Source organism: Cynocephalus volans, chromosome 13 (genome assembly GCF_027409185.1).
Source record: "Cynocephalus volans isolate mCynVol1 chromosome 13, mCynVol1.pri, whole genome shotgun sequence".
Classification (NCBI taxonomy): Eukaryota; Metazoa; Chordata; class Mammalia; order Dermoptera; family Cynocephalidae; genus Cynocephalus; species Cynocephalus volans.
Genome location: NC_084472.1, coordinates 101,283,723 through 101,298,580, shown reverse-complemented (window position 1 = coordinate 101,298,580; position 14,858 = coordinate 101,283,723). Strand labels below are relative to the sequence as shown.

The 14,858-nt window shown below is 32.3% G+C and overlaps 1 protein-coding gene across 1 annotated transcript in view; it reads right to left on the bottom strand.

Annotated features, from left to right (window-relative positions):
* Window positions 1-14,858, bottom strand: part of TNKS (tankyrase) — a 222,684-nt gene that overhangs the window by 91,839 nt on the left and 115,987 nt on the right. Inside the window, exons 4-5 of the mRNA XM_063076600.1 lie at window positions 10,054-10,090; window positions 9,216-9,291 (exon numbers count right to left, since the gene is read on the bottom strand). Of these exons, the coding sequence (XP_062932670.1) occupies window positions 9,216-9,291; window positions 10,054-10,090 (113 nt within the window). The remainder of the gene's footprint in view (window positions 1-9,215; window positions 9,292-10,053; window positions 10,091-14,858) is intronic.

Here is a 14,858-nt window from a genome sequence, read left to right as displayed (position 1 = left end):
ATTATTATTTTTTTTGCAGCTGGCTGGTACAGGGATCCGAACCCTCCCTTGACCTTGGTATTATAACAGCCCGGGCTAACCAACTTAGCTATCTGGCCAGCCTAATCAACATTTTAAATCTTAGGTTTTCATATGTAAGTATCAAAGATTCTAAGTAATGTACAATAGATCATTGACTTGTTCTTGAAAGAGGAGACAAGTTGCACTGATCAGCATTTAAAAATTACTTACGAGAAAATTGTTCTGCCTTAGATCATTAGATAGTCATTTTAATTGTAAACTAGAAGACTAACAAATTCCTTTAGCTGATTTTAATGTGGTTAAGAGCTCTAGGACTTTGGAGATACACTGCCATCTCAGGGTCCTTCAGTGATAGTGTCCTTGTTATTTCTGGGTAGGCAGTTTGCATATATGAACATGGTAGTCAATGGCAGCTAGGAGCAGAGACCTCCAGTTCTGTTCTCCAGCCACAACCTTCTCTCCCAATTCTAATAGGTATTAAACCCTCTCTGAAACAAGATTATTTTAATGAGCATTTTATGCTACTTAAGAGTATTATCACGTTACTATTAAAAAAATTAAAGCATCTTTACGAAAAGAAAATCAAAATATGAAACATTTTCTATTTAGAATTACTCTGTTTCCAAATTAACTAGTTTGGCTACCCAAATATGCATTTCAAGTGATTATGCATGGTAATTATAGTGTGGTTCTAAGTTTTACTACTGATGCCATTCTTAGTAGAGAAAAATGTTTCTTATTAGTCACCGAAAACATTCTTTTTAAAAGGTATATTATGAAGATTTCTGATACTTTTAGAAATTTCCTTTCATAATTCTAATTTAATAAAATAAATGAATAGATGAATATATATGAGAAAGAGAAAGAAATAGGCTTCTTCAGTGATTATTTTCTTTTTAATAAAAGAAAAAAAAAGGTAGTGATACAAAAATAACCAGGTATTACTGACTGAATGTTTCGGTCCCCTCCAAATTCATATGTTGAAGTACTAACTCCCAGTGATGGTATTTGGAGGTAATAAGGTTTAGATGAGGTCATCAGGGTGGGGAACTCATGATGGAATTATTATTGCCCTTACAATAAGAGCCACAAGATGGTTGCTTTCTGTTCCTTTCCACTATGTGTGAAAACAGCATGAAAGCAGCCAGGAAGACAGCCCACATCAGAAACCAACCATGCTAGCACCTTGATCTTAGACCTCCCAGCCTCCAGAACTGTGAGAAATAAATTCCTGTTGTTTAAGCCACCCTGTCAATGACATGGCAGTCCAAGCTAAGACAGCAGGCAGCTGGTACACAATGAATTAAGACATTAATAGATTGTACTGGCTTTATACTGTAGCTAACTATTTTAATAATGCTAATTCAAAGCTACAGAAAATTTCAGAATTCTTAAATCTGTAATTAACTCTTCACTTTCTTTTCCCTGCTTCTCATCAGTTTCCTGGAATCAGATTTCTCTTCAAACTTAAGCAAGCCTTCTTACAACAGTAATATTCACCCTACTTAAAGGATTTAAAAACTATTTGCAAAATATTCTACTTTTATATTATATCAGCTTAACAGTTGGTTCATGTCAGAGAGAGTAATCATAATCATTACAGGGGTGTTTTAAAATATCTTTATCACTTAATATTTGATACAAAGAAATGTGTAATTTATAAAGCGTAATACTAAAATACCACCACCCAAACCCCCCATTCAACTGAAGAACTCCGACATCAGCAATACGATTGAGGCTACCTTGTGTGTTTCTTCCTGCTCTGTTTCCCTTTCTACACTGCCAGATGGATGTTTTTCCACCTACTGCTGCAGTTGTAATCTACCCAACTGATATAAAATTTGGTTTACTTGTAGAGGCAGAAAAAAACACTTTCAACTTAGATTCTAACAATTTTAAATTCAGATGTTGAAGTGTCACTTTTGTAATCTGGCTTCTAAATAAAATTTTAATAATGAATCATTGCCAAATCATTTAATACTCACTCCCTTTCTATCCCTCGAGTAGTCTAATGTGGAAAACTACAGAAAACTTGTGCTTCTGGATATGAGTGCAGGAGAATCCAAAGCTAGGAGGAGGGTGGCTAAATAGAGGTAAAATGGAGAACTAGGTTTTACCACCTACTTTTTAACACTGCGGTTTCCCTCTACTAGAAATTCATTTCTCAGAGAGAGAAATAGCACAGTTGGCATGGGTACTAATTACCCTCACCAGTAGAAATGTCATGCTTGACAAAATAGAGATTGTTTTAGTTGTAGCAATTCCCTAATGAAAAATAAAATACATTTTCAAGCCCTTATTGTTACAAAGTGAATACACACAAGCATAAAAATTTTATACAATATATCCCAACATAAGTAGGCAAAAAAACTTGCTCTAAGGGATTTCTGCATTATAGTAAGACATGCACTGCTCAGCAAGAAATACTCTAAAGAAGTGATTTGATTAGATATATAATTAAACCTAAAGTACTTGAAGAGCTCCCTGATGTAGACTTACTACATTTTGACCTTCTGGTAATCCCAAGTAATATCTAAACTATGATCCATAAAATATGGAAATTAAAAAATGGTATGACCTTTTATCTACGAACATTTGGCAAGAACAGAGAAGAATGATAAAGGGCACTCTATGCCAGGGGGAGTCAGACATGTGCCTTCAGGTAACGCTAACACTTTCTTAAAGGGGAAGAGTGCTCTACATAAACTTTATTCCAGATATTGTGAGTGTTCTATCCGATGTGACACTACAGACTCTTACGCAATCCAACTATGTACTAGTGGCAATTAATAATTCTGCAAAAAAAAAAAAAAAAAAAAAAAAAAAATGACCAAATATATTACAATCTTGGAATGTTAGAGTTGAAAGGTACTTTAGAGCTCACAAGACCCAAACCTCTCATTTTCTTAGGCAAAAAAAATTGAGAACTCGGAGAGATAATAAAACTTGTTATGATCACATAGCTAATAACAGTTATAAATTAAAACTTGGTCTTCTAGCTTCAAGTTCCTATTTTTTCCCATAATACTATGACCCCAAAAGATGCATATGAAATTATTTTTTTCATTCTAGGTGGGAAAAAACCCTAAAATTGTAAGAAACAAATTCAAAATAACTGAGCATATCTAAAGGAGTAAATATATTTGGGGGGATATTTAGAAATCCTCACTTATTCTTCCAAGTAACTATCAAAGAACCATTTTCATTAATCCATCTGAAAAAAGATGCAATCTTTCTTGCCCAATAGATAATAAGCACTGAGTTATATTTTCTTATAGTTGGGTATTTCAGTTATTTATTACTACATAACAAACCACCCCAACAATGGTGAGTTACCTGGGCAGTTCTTCTGTTCTACGTGGTATGAACTAGGGTGCTAGAATGGCTGCTGTCACCTGGAGGTTTGACTGGGAACTCAGGTGGAGCTGGAATGTCTGGGATGCCTAGACAGAATCATTTACAGGCTTAACTGGGAGCTCAGGCAGGTCTGCTGGCTAGAGGCCTCAGTTCTTTGCCTTGTGGACCTCTCCACATGGCTGCTTGGCTGCCTCATGGCATGACAGCTGGGTTCCAAGAAGGAGCATTCCAAAAGCAAGAAACTAGTAACTGCCAGGCCAATTCAGGGCTCGTCTTGGAATGGATACAACATAACTTCTGCATTATTTTAATCATCAAAGCAGTCCCAGGCTAAGCTTAGAATCAATGTGGGAGGGAATTAGACAAAGGCATGAATAATAAGAGGCACAGTTCATTGAAGAGTCTTCAAATTAACAATCTACCACATAAAGATTGCTAAAATCCTGGTCAAACATGATATTTGGAGAAGAATTATTTTAAGGGAGGGGACTGTTGACCAAGAATAATGAGAAATTCTACTTACACTACAATATCACGTATGTATAGAACCCTAAAACTTAACTACAGAAACAAAAAAATTACACTAATCCTCTCTCTTCCGTGTGCTTCACTGGATGTGCTCTATAGAATTCAAAAAAATACTGTAGTTTTATTTTCAGCTTGAAATTAATAAATAAGTGTTTTAAAATGGGTATGATATCTCAGGAACACATTTCTGAATTTATAAGCTGCTAGTCGAAACAAATTTATTTGTTAAATGTGATGTTGGATGAGGAAAAGGAAAACCAAGCTTCAAAAGATTTAATTCAATTATATGCTTTGTAGATTATGTGGTAAAACACAGTTTATTCTATCAAAATGCCACCCGGGATTGAGCTTGAATCATAAGGACAACTTTAAGTGGGAAGGTAGGGAATGTCGGAGTACTCAAAAGTATGTATGTGTCTATTTTAAATATGTTCAAAAGCTTCAAAACTTTTATCGAAGGAGTAGGGATCTAATTTACTGTGGTTTTACTATGTGCTGCAAACTACGAGGCACACTGACAGCATCACTTCACTTAATCCTCTCATATGCCTTGTGAAATGGGTATGATTATCCCCATTTATGAATGAATAAATTGAAAACTCTAGAGCCACAGTCACACACTTAGAAAGTGGAAGAGCCAAGAATCTCTCTAATCTTACAGCTTATTTGCTCTTTCAAGTATATAACAGTTCTTTCATGGTGTCTTCGTATTTAAATTCCACATTATTTCTGATTGATCTCATTTGAAAATAGTTTTTAAACACTTTTTTCTGTTTCCAGAGTTTTATTCATTATTAACTATTTTATGGAAGCAAACATTTACACAGTAGAAATCTGACATTTAAAGAAGCACTTCGGGTAATTTACCTGAATTTAAATCATGCTCCTCCAATTGTCTGTTCATCTAAATTTGTGGCTTCTTACAGAAGAACATACGTGTTTAAATCCTAATAATTCTTCCAAAATAAAAGGGCCAGGGGAAAAAAAAATCTCACCTTAAATCTACACTTTATAACTGTATCACAGTAAAAGGAGTATTATATCTTTTTAGCTCGTTAGCTCCAATGTCCTGGATAATGTCTTAATCATTCCATCATTTTTTGAGCTCCTCGTGAACAAGTACTATAAGCCATATGTTCATCTTCTATGACACTTAGCCCAGTGACCTATACATGGTAGGAACTGATCATTGGTTGGTTGAATGAATGAATAAAAGGAGTAGAAAGAAACTTGAAATACCAGAAATGACACTGAATACTTTATTTAAAAAGCTCAACCAAATATTAGTTACTTTTAATATTTGGTGACGTATAATCATAACAATAGTAGGCATAGTAGATGTATGCAAAGATACATATTATTCCTATTTAGGAATATAAAGATACTTCAAAAAGTTTGTGGAAAAATAGACTTAAAAGATAATATGTGTCTTTACATGAACTTTCTGAAATACTCTTATATATACAGTAATTAGTAACCCTAACCTATTCTGAGAAGTAGATACACTTAGGACATTTGTTTTGGAAGGGCATAACGACAGCCAGAAAAAAGAAATGGCACAGAGGGACCAAAAAGAACTTTCAAGAGGGTTGAGTGTTACAATAATTTGAGATGTATTCAAATACTTGTTTTCATTTCTTGTAAAAAGGTGTCATTAAAATTAGTACTGAAAAACAAGAGAATACTATCTCCTTAAATTAAGATATCAAACACCTAGATAATTGCTAATGAAACATGTGATACTGATAGAAAATATTGTAAAGGGAGATTAAAGGTCAAGAAATATAAGTCTGAAAACAAAGGAATAAAGAATTATAAAAGGGAATAATTTGTTTTAAAGTTCTGGTTGCACTTCACTGCAAGAATGAACTGTGGAACGTTATGGCTAATCATAATGGGTAGGAGATAGAAGAAGAGTAATTATATTTATGCCCCCATGTTTCTAACATGGCTATCATTAGAACATGTATGTAATTATTTCAAAGTAGTATTTTAGAAAAAATATTACAAAAAATTTTCTGCCTTTGATTTTTAGGAAAAAAATAAGAAATAAAAAAAGATCAAAATTTCTATAGTAGCCAAGCTGCCATTTTGATTTACATATAAAATAAAAGCATAACATAATATAAATTGTGTAAAACCTTACTGATACTTCACTACTTTCAGAATTTTACAGAAAAACAAATGTCTATGGGAAATAAAAATATTAACCGCTCACATATTACCTAATTAGATAATCATCATGTTGTAGTACAGAATTAAGAGACTATTTAAAATTTACACTATTATTGTATATTTCCACATAAACATTAAAAAGAAATACTAAAGCCTCAATCTTCCACATATCTCTAGGCAAATTCTCTACCTATTAAGTACCATATAAAAAACATTTCTTTTCCAAAAACATTACAAAATTAACATTTCCATAGGCTTTTAAAATTTACAAACCAAGAATCACAGTAAAAACTAAGACAGGAAAGAGCCCAGTTAAACACTAATATAGTCATTTAGGAAACCTCTAAAAAAGGATTTGATTCTGCACTGTGTTCTAAAATGGAACTCAAGAAATAAAACTTCATATACCTGACTAACTCACTGTATATGAAAAAGTACCTTATCCTCTTCTTAAGAGACAATCTGACTTCCAGTTCTAGATAAACACCTGCAAATGTTCTCGGGAAAAAAGTATGTAAGACAGAGACACACAGTATAGGTGCTAGATTTGCTTACACATTTTCTTAATACTAACAGCAAGAAAACAAAAGGGATATTTTGTCATAATCAAGGGATGTTTTCTCAATCTCCACTAACACCCAGAACATTTACTGTTTTGTTGCTTTACTGCAACTGGTACATTTATAAGAATTACCCTGTGCCATAAATGAGGATAATTCCTAAATAAAACATTATTCAATTTGTATCACAAAATATTACTCGCATTTTGCATATAGATGGACAATTGTGAACGATTTCCTATGTTATATGCATAGCACTAAAATCTAATACATGCTTAAGTCTAATTTTCTTTTTCTATTTAATTTAATTTGAAAAAAACTGGTAATCTAAAAGTAAGAGCACATTTTGGAAAATTATTGCACTATTTATATGTTAGAAATTCTTCGGCATAATAATACTTGATGTATGTTCTTAAAAATGTTCTACATATTAAAATATAAAGTTATCCTTCATGTAATAATTATCCAAAAATAAATTAATAGAACAATAATAGTAATAATAATAATAATAACAGAAAATATAAAATCTCCTGTTTATATTCTTTTGATTTAATTTTCTAAATGGCAAAGAGTGCAGATGATTTTCTCATTCAGAGGATAAAATTACGTTTATCAGGGAACAACAGAGTTGTATCCTACGCTTTTGCTACGTGCAAAGTGCCAGGCTTGGTCCTGTGTAAAATACAAAGAGAGCTAACAGAGGAGTAGAAGAAAAAGATATGTATGAATAACTACAATTTAAGGAACTATGGGGTAAATGTCATAGAGTAAAACAGAAAAGGAGCCACAGGAATTTGGATGAGGAATATATTGGTTCCAGCTGAAAGGAAATAAATACCTCCTTTTGGGAGGAGGAAAAATAAAGGAGTTCTATACATTGGAGTGGGGATGAAGAAGGAAAGAAGAGATAATTTGTTGAGTATAAGTGATTATGCTCCTTAACTACTAAGATTTACTGCACTAGAAATGGGGCTGTCAAGGTATAAGGGTAAGAATGAAAGAATGAGGCTGGGATGAAAACTGATGCCTACTATAGTAATATCACATCAATTCTTTAGTATTAAAATGGCTATGGAACAGTGAAGGAGGCTGGGCTCAAAACGAGCTCTGTCTGAAAACATAGCTACTCTGAGGACAGATAAGAAGCCTCTTTTCTACACAGTGATAGAAGTCACTTTACCTACTGAGAGGATCCAAATAAAATCTGGAACTCAAAGCAAACATAAGTATGTTAAAATCCCCAAAGCAACTTCATAACTGAGGAAAAAATGAACAGTTGCCATTTAAAAACATTCCCCAAAAGTAAGTAATAGTACTGAATAAATCTTTGCTAGTTTATAGCTTGATATACATAATTTAACCTACCATGAAAGTCTCTACCCAAATTATCCAGAGAAACTGAACATTCATTGGGCTATGTGACATAATATATGAGCCATCTACAATAACAAATAACATATATTTTGAGAGATTCAATTCCTTGCATTATTAGATTTCATTAGAATGGTGAAAAAATGGGAGGCACTCAAGGAAAACTGAGTAATTTCGGTCTATAAAATTATCATATGCAGCAAAGGGATTTTTTAAAAAGCAAAAACAGTTTTTTTATTGCTAAGAGGTACCATCCATCCTGATATCTGCCATTTCATTATAAATAATTTCAAAGGAATTCATTCTTTAAATATTAGGCACAGTATAATTTTCCTCAATATTTGTGGTGTATCTTTGAAAATATTTTAGATTTTTAAAATATAAAAGCCATCCTTTAACATAAAAATTAAGTGTCATTTAAAAAAAAACTTTACAGTAGACGGTGCTTTATTTTTCAATGTCCATTAGGTAAATCACTGCAAAACTTTGCAGTCAATTACCAAAGGCTATAAAGGATTACATTTCAATCTGTATTCAGCAAGAACACAAAGCAGATAATGAAGCTGCTAATTATACATTTTATATATTAAATTTATGACAACTGTATATTAAAGCAGAATATTTCTGTTTTAATGTATTTCCTTTCAATATACCACAATTAAAACTTAGCCAATAAAAATAATAATAAATTAGTAGGGCTGTTACACAGAACTAAAAAAACTCATTAACAGCGTTTTCTCAGCTTTAATGGAGAAAGCGTTGGTACTTGGCAAACAAATCTTCTTTTGCAAAATAAGAAATCAGAAATGCAAATGTCCTAATAAAGATGGGTAAATAGGACAAATATTTCTAATTTCCATTATCATACACAGAAAATAATATACAATGTTATAATTTTAATCACTGACAAAGCTGCAGTTCCATGTAACAAACAACTTTCAGTGCCTGACATTTAAGAGAAAAGCCTTACTTAAGAACCATGCTTCACCAGCTCTATGAATATATCACAACTGCCAATAACAGATATATAGTAGCATTTCATTTTACAGGGAAAAGATGCCAGTAAAAATATGTATGGATATACATGTGAGATATATATATATACATATACACACACACACATATATATGTGCCAACTTGAAAAAATTTTGTTGCAAAAGCAAAAAGAAATTATTGAAAGGGATTGTATTTTAAATAACTTACCTTTCGCCCATCACTTGCATGGCAATTCACATTTAGAGGAGTCAGTAAAGCCATTAGTTTTTCTTCATTACCACTCCTATAAAAAGGTAGTAAGTCAATTCCAATAAAATTATAGAGCTTCTTATGAATATTTATAGATATTTTTTCACAAGAGACTGGAAAATAATATATGTTTGCTTTTGTTTCTTTAATATGGATCATAATAAATCTTTTTAGTAATATTCAATTCAATTAATATATTTCTAATTAAGTCTTGTTAATCATTAAAGAGTGGTATATTTGGATAATGCAGCTTTCTACATTTTTGTTTTATTTATCTGCATAAAGTCATCTTCTTAATTACAAACAAACTTTAGTGTGATAAATAATCTAACACACTGGAGTTAAAAAATACACACAAAATGCTGTAAAGAGCTAATCGATTAAATTATAAATGACCAAGAAAAACAACAAAAAAGGATATAGGATCTTAACATTTACTTTATGCCTCTTATTCAAGCTTTGCTAGAAAAATCTTTAGAAGAAAATTAAAATATAGGCATTTAAATTCTCCAAGAACATCATTTGAAAAGCTGAGTAACTAAGGTTTGCAGGCACCTTAAGAAATGTTCCAAATAAAATTAACCTTATAATCCTCACCATATTGAAAGACTGTATCATTATATGCATTAACCATGTAAAATAAAGTATACAAAGATTTAGTATAAGGTCTTATCTGCATTATTGCATAAAATCCAAACAAGACAATAACATGTTATAATTTTTATAGCCCTCCACCTGGCCTCCCCCTTTCTCCCTTAAATGCATTATACTCACTTAAATGAATGAAATCACTTACCTAGCAGCTTCTAGGAGTTCGTCTTTCTTGTATTCACCTAGATGATTGCAAAATATCATGCTGTTAGCATTTGGCAGAACACAGATTAAGAAATGCAGTAGGCAGCAAATAGAGAATTAAACAGAGAAGAACAGAAAAAGAGAGTCCACACCCCGCTGGGTGATGGAGCCGTGACGTTAGCCAGCCTGTGAAGGCAGCATCGCCAGTGCCTTGGAGACGGGCAGCAAATTGACGCAGCTTCTTGTCCAATCCTCAGATGAAATAGCTTTCTTCAGACAACCAATGAATGCTAAATCTTGTGTCCAGAAACACATTCCCTCTGATAAGCATGCCAGCTGAAGACAATGTCCCCTCCCCCCTTTTCTATTCAGACTGTCACAGTATACTTGTGAAGCACATAATACATTCTGAAACAAAAGCAAAATAATGTGGCTCTTTAAAGGTACAAATTACTAGTCATCAAAAAGCTCAGTTTTATTTGTAATAACATGGAAAGTTTTTTTAAAAACATTAATTACCATTGTAGAGCTTTATAGCAGTAGAAAATGCAAATATCAGAACCACGAAGCCTTTGCCTTGATAGGGAAGGTCTGTAGACTAGAAATACGTGAACTACGTACCAAATGCTATGAACCTCTTGAGGCAGCGCTCCCAAAACCAAAACAGTGAATGCATTCTTAAATGGCAATAATATTCTAATATGCTGTAATGTTTATACTTTACACAAATTCAATACCAAATTTTAACAAACAATAAATCTTAAAAATATATTTTTAAAGGAGGTTGGGGGTCTCTGAGAATGAGCAGTTATCCAACTATATAGCAAAATGGGTAAATTTTCCCTATTCTATTTTTTCACAATGGATTTTTTAATGTTGTCAAAGACTGAAGTAGAAATATAATTTAAAACCTTCCATAATAAATTTCTTAGGATATTCGAGATCTAACAAACAAGTTTCTCTTGGAAGCTCAATGAAAGGAAAAGGAATTTTAATAATACAGCGTTTGTTCATTCAATAAATAAAAAGATCAGCCAAGACTATGATTCAGTGTAATATACTGATTCAATTTAGCATATCACTAAAGAAATAATTATACAAAGTGTCTTAGCAATTAATTATGAAAGCAAATATTAAGTATACACATAAGAAGAAATAAAATTTTGGATTAAATGAAACTTATAATTCTATTATAAAATAAATTTATTTTTAAAAATCTTATTTGTAAATACAGACTTATTTACATTTTGCTTCTATGAGTATTTTGCTACAAAAGCAGAATATTGACATAAATATTATAAAGACACCTCAGGACTACCAAGCATATTTAAATTCTATAACCCATTCTTTAGCTTTAACTTTGTCTTGTCTTTTGAATTAAGATCAGGTTAAAATCTAAAAACTGTAACGAGATATTTCAAATAAAGAAAAAGTTGTTAAATATTTATTCTCTCCTAAGAAAATTCTGTTCACCAATAAAGTCATAGGTTCAACAATACACATTAATAAGCTAGAATGCATAATTTCATGATCACAGAGTTGGTATTTCCCATAATCTGTCTTCAAGATTCTTTAACTAATTGACAGGGTAAAAGTCATATTATTACATCGTCTAGCCAATAAAGCTCTTGTCTTCCCAAAGCCAATGGCTTACCTTCATTAAACATTTTAGGTAGCAATAGGGTAATTAGAGGGCCAATTTTAAAAGCTCCTTGTGAGAAAAACGGCATAACCCATACATACCCTCAAATGTCTGAAGAACCAAGATCAAAGTAAATCAAATTATGGAATATATTTATTAAAGTTATTAAGTCAGTCAGTCACCAAACGTTTGTTAGAAAGGCCTATATGCCAGATTCTGACATCAAGGAATATCAACTCTATTAAAGGAGACAGACAAGTAAACAAATGATTACAGTAAAGTAGGAAAAAAATCTTATAAAATGCTATAATGAGCTTACTTACTGGCAAGTCTAAATGGGATTAATAAAAGGCAGCATAGCTGTGGTTCAAAGAAGCCCTCTTGGAGGAGGGGAAACTTGAGCAGAGTTTTGAAAGAAGAACAGGTGAGTCTAGGAGGAGACAGGTGGGAGAGAAGGAAGCAGCCACAGTAAAAGAAATGATAAGGGAAATGATAGCTCTATAAACCCGAAACAAAGGACACTCGCAGGAGAATGGGTAAGGATAAGGCAGAGAAGAAATAAAAGAACACAAATGACTTTCCAAGCTGAGAAGTTTGAGTTTTATTTTGAAAGCAATGAGAAAATACTGAAATATTTTAACAAGGAAAGTGCAAAGTATGTTTAAAGATCTCTGAGTTTTGTGATTACATAAAAAATTTCCACACTCTAGTAAACTTTTGTTGGGAAAGAAAATGGTCAAAAATGAAGAGAGAGAGAGAGAGAGAGAAGAAAAAACAAAAACTAAATTCTGAAATATAAAATATAAATTCAACTTATATTTTAGAATAAGTATAAATTCCCTTACATATGGTAAAGACCATTAAAATTGTGAACCGAAAGTAGCTACTACTGAAATTTAAGTCAGAGTGAAACATGATTCCAATAAGCTAGGTGATAAAACTGCAAAGTATTTGAGATCCTCAAAGTTCAATTCAGTCTACCTATATAAACTTCTCATCAAGCATAGCTTATTGATGCTTTCACCAAAAGGCACATTTTTGCAAAAACGTTATTCCTTCCTGGATAAGCTGATAATAAACCAAAGCTTTCAAAGGGAGATATAAAGTGCATCCAACAGAGTCAGACACGGATATTATAAATGACTTTCTACACTTACTTTTAGAGATTCTAGTAGTTTAATCAGCTTTTCTGCAATACATTCCAGCATCCACTATCTGGTGCCCAAGGACCACAATCCATAAACAGTTGAAGCTATTTTTCAAATGTTACCTCCCAGGAACAACTAACATAATGAATTTCGAGCCACTCACACACTCTGACAACAAATCTGAGCTACTTAGCCAAACCACCAGTTGTTTCACTTTAGCTGAGAATCTGAAAATAATCTGGCTGAGACTGTGGTACTCTAATGGAGCATTCATATTCTTTTATAGTATCCAAATAAAAAGTAGCAATAAATCAGCCAGAAAGGAAACTAATCAATTATAGTCAAGATAATAGCAGCCAGAGATGGAGAAAACAGACAGGTTAAAATATTTTTTTTATTAGAATAAAGTAAGTGGAATAAAAAAATTAGCAAACCACAAAGTTTACTCTCCAAAATCTGAACCGTTTTTATTAGTCAAATAACTAATAATGATATATGTAAAGATACACATGCACACATGTGCACACGCACACACACAAAGTTAGTATGTTAAAGAGCTTTATTATCAGAATAAAAGTTAAAAATAAAACTCCTCTTTCTCTTTCTCTGAGGTAGTCAGAAACAACTTCTCTTTCACTTAAAGGCAAAATTACTTTTTGAATAAAAATTTAAAAAACTTACATCAATAAATAGAAGTCATGATTGTTGACTTATCTCAATTTCAACATTTTATGGGGCTTTTGCCCCTTTTTTCAGCAACTGACAAGATAAAAGTAGACTTAGTTTTGTAAAAATGAGTCATTTGGTTTTGTGGAGATGGAAAGATTACAAAGCAATAAGGGACTAAAAAAGAACTCTGCTATCTCTTTTCTCTACTTTCAAACCATGCATAATATATACCTATCAATAAAATGAGGAGGATGTCATTTGAAAGTAACCCTTCTCTGCATCACCTCACCCCCAATTTCAGAATTGCTCTCCTAAGGGACTGCCTGCAACATATTCATTTATAGTTAATAAAACTGGTGCTAAAGCAGTTAAATGGAATGTCTAAGGTATCGCTGAGAGCATTATCCACTGTGTGTCAGGCCCTGAACTAGTCTAATATGTGAGCACAAACTAGCCAGATCTGAACTTCAGAAGAAGTGATATAAGCAAAAGAGAAGAGAAACAAAATAATAATAGCAATAAAACAATTTTAAAAACAATGACAATTACTAGCTTTAAACAGGTTAAACATAATTAATATAACAAGCCAAAATTTTCCACTGAAACTACTTTTCAAAGAATCTGAACTTTCAAATGAGCTTGTAAACATGGCTCTATGGGCTCAGGGAACAGAAAGAAAATTCATTCCAGATCTATTCAAATGATCAATGTACTTTGCATTTCCCCTAGCATGCATACTTCAATTCCTGAACTTATTAGGTATCTTATTAGTTCTTCAAAGGAAGAACTATGTAAAAACTTCAGTCAAGAATCTCAATTATCAGGTAAATGTAGGGACTCATGTTCCTGAGTGCTAAGTAGTACCATGAATTGATAATTCTGATATATTTTTCTCATCAAGATATCAGCAAAATAAGAAACAAACTGATTGCTGTAGCTAACCTGAGCTTACGTAGGGAATAAAATATTAATTTAACTGACATATTCCATCGTGGTTTCACTAATAGATTTGAAAATCCTATTATGTGTTTATGTAAAGAATTTAGCTAAAACACCAAGAAATAGTCTAATCTCAAGAAGTTATAGTTAGGTCTTCCACCAAAAGCAATTTTCAGACAGGCTGACATTCTACAATATATAAACATGGGCCCCAGGAATACTTAAATTATTTTTTTCTCTCTAGGACCTTTCATTAATATTTTCAGGTAAATGAGAAAAATTATGACGTTATCAGAGCTCTCAATGCCTTCTCCTACTTTTGAATCCTTTCAAATCTTTCCAATCATTCTGATACTGGCTTCAAAGTCTATTCCAACAGTTAAGTCTAGAATCATGGTCAAACTAAAC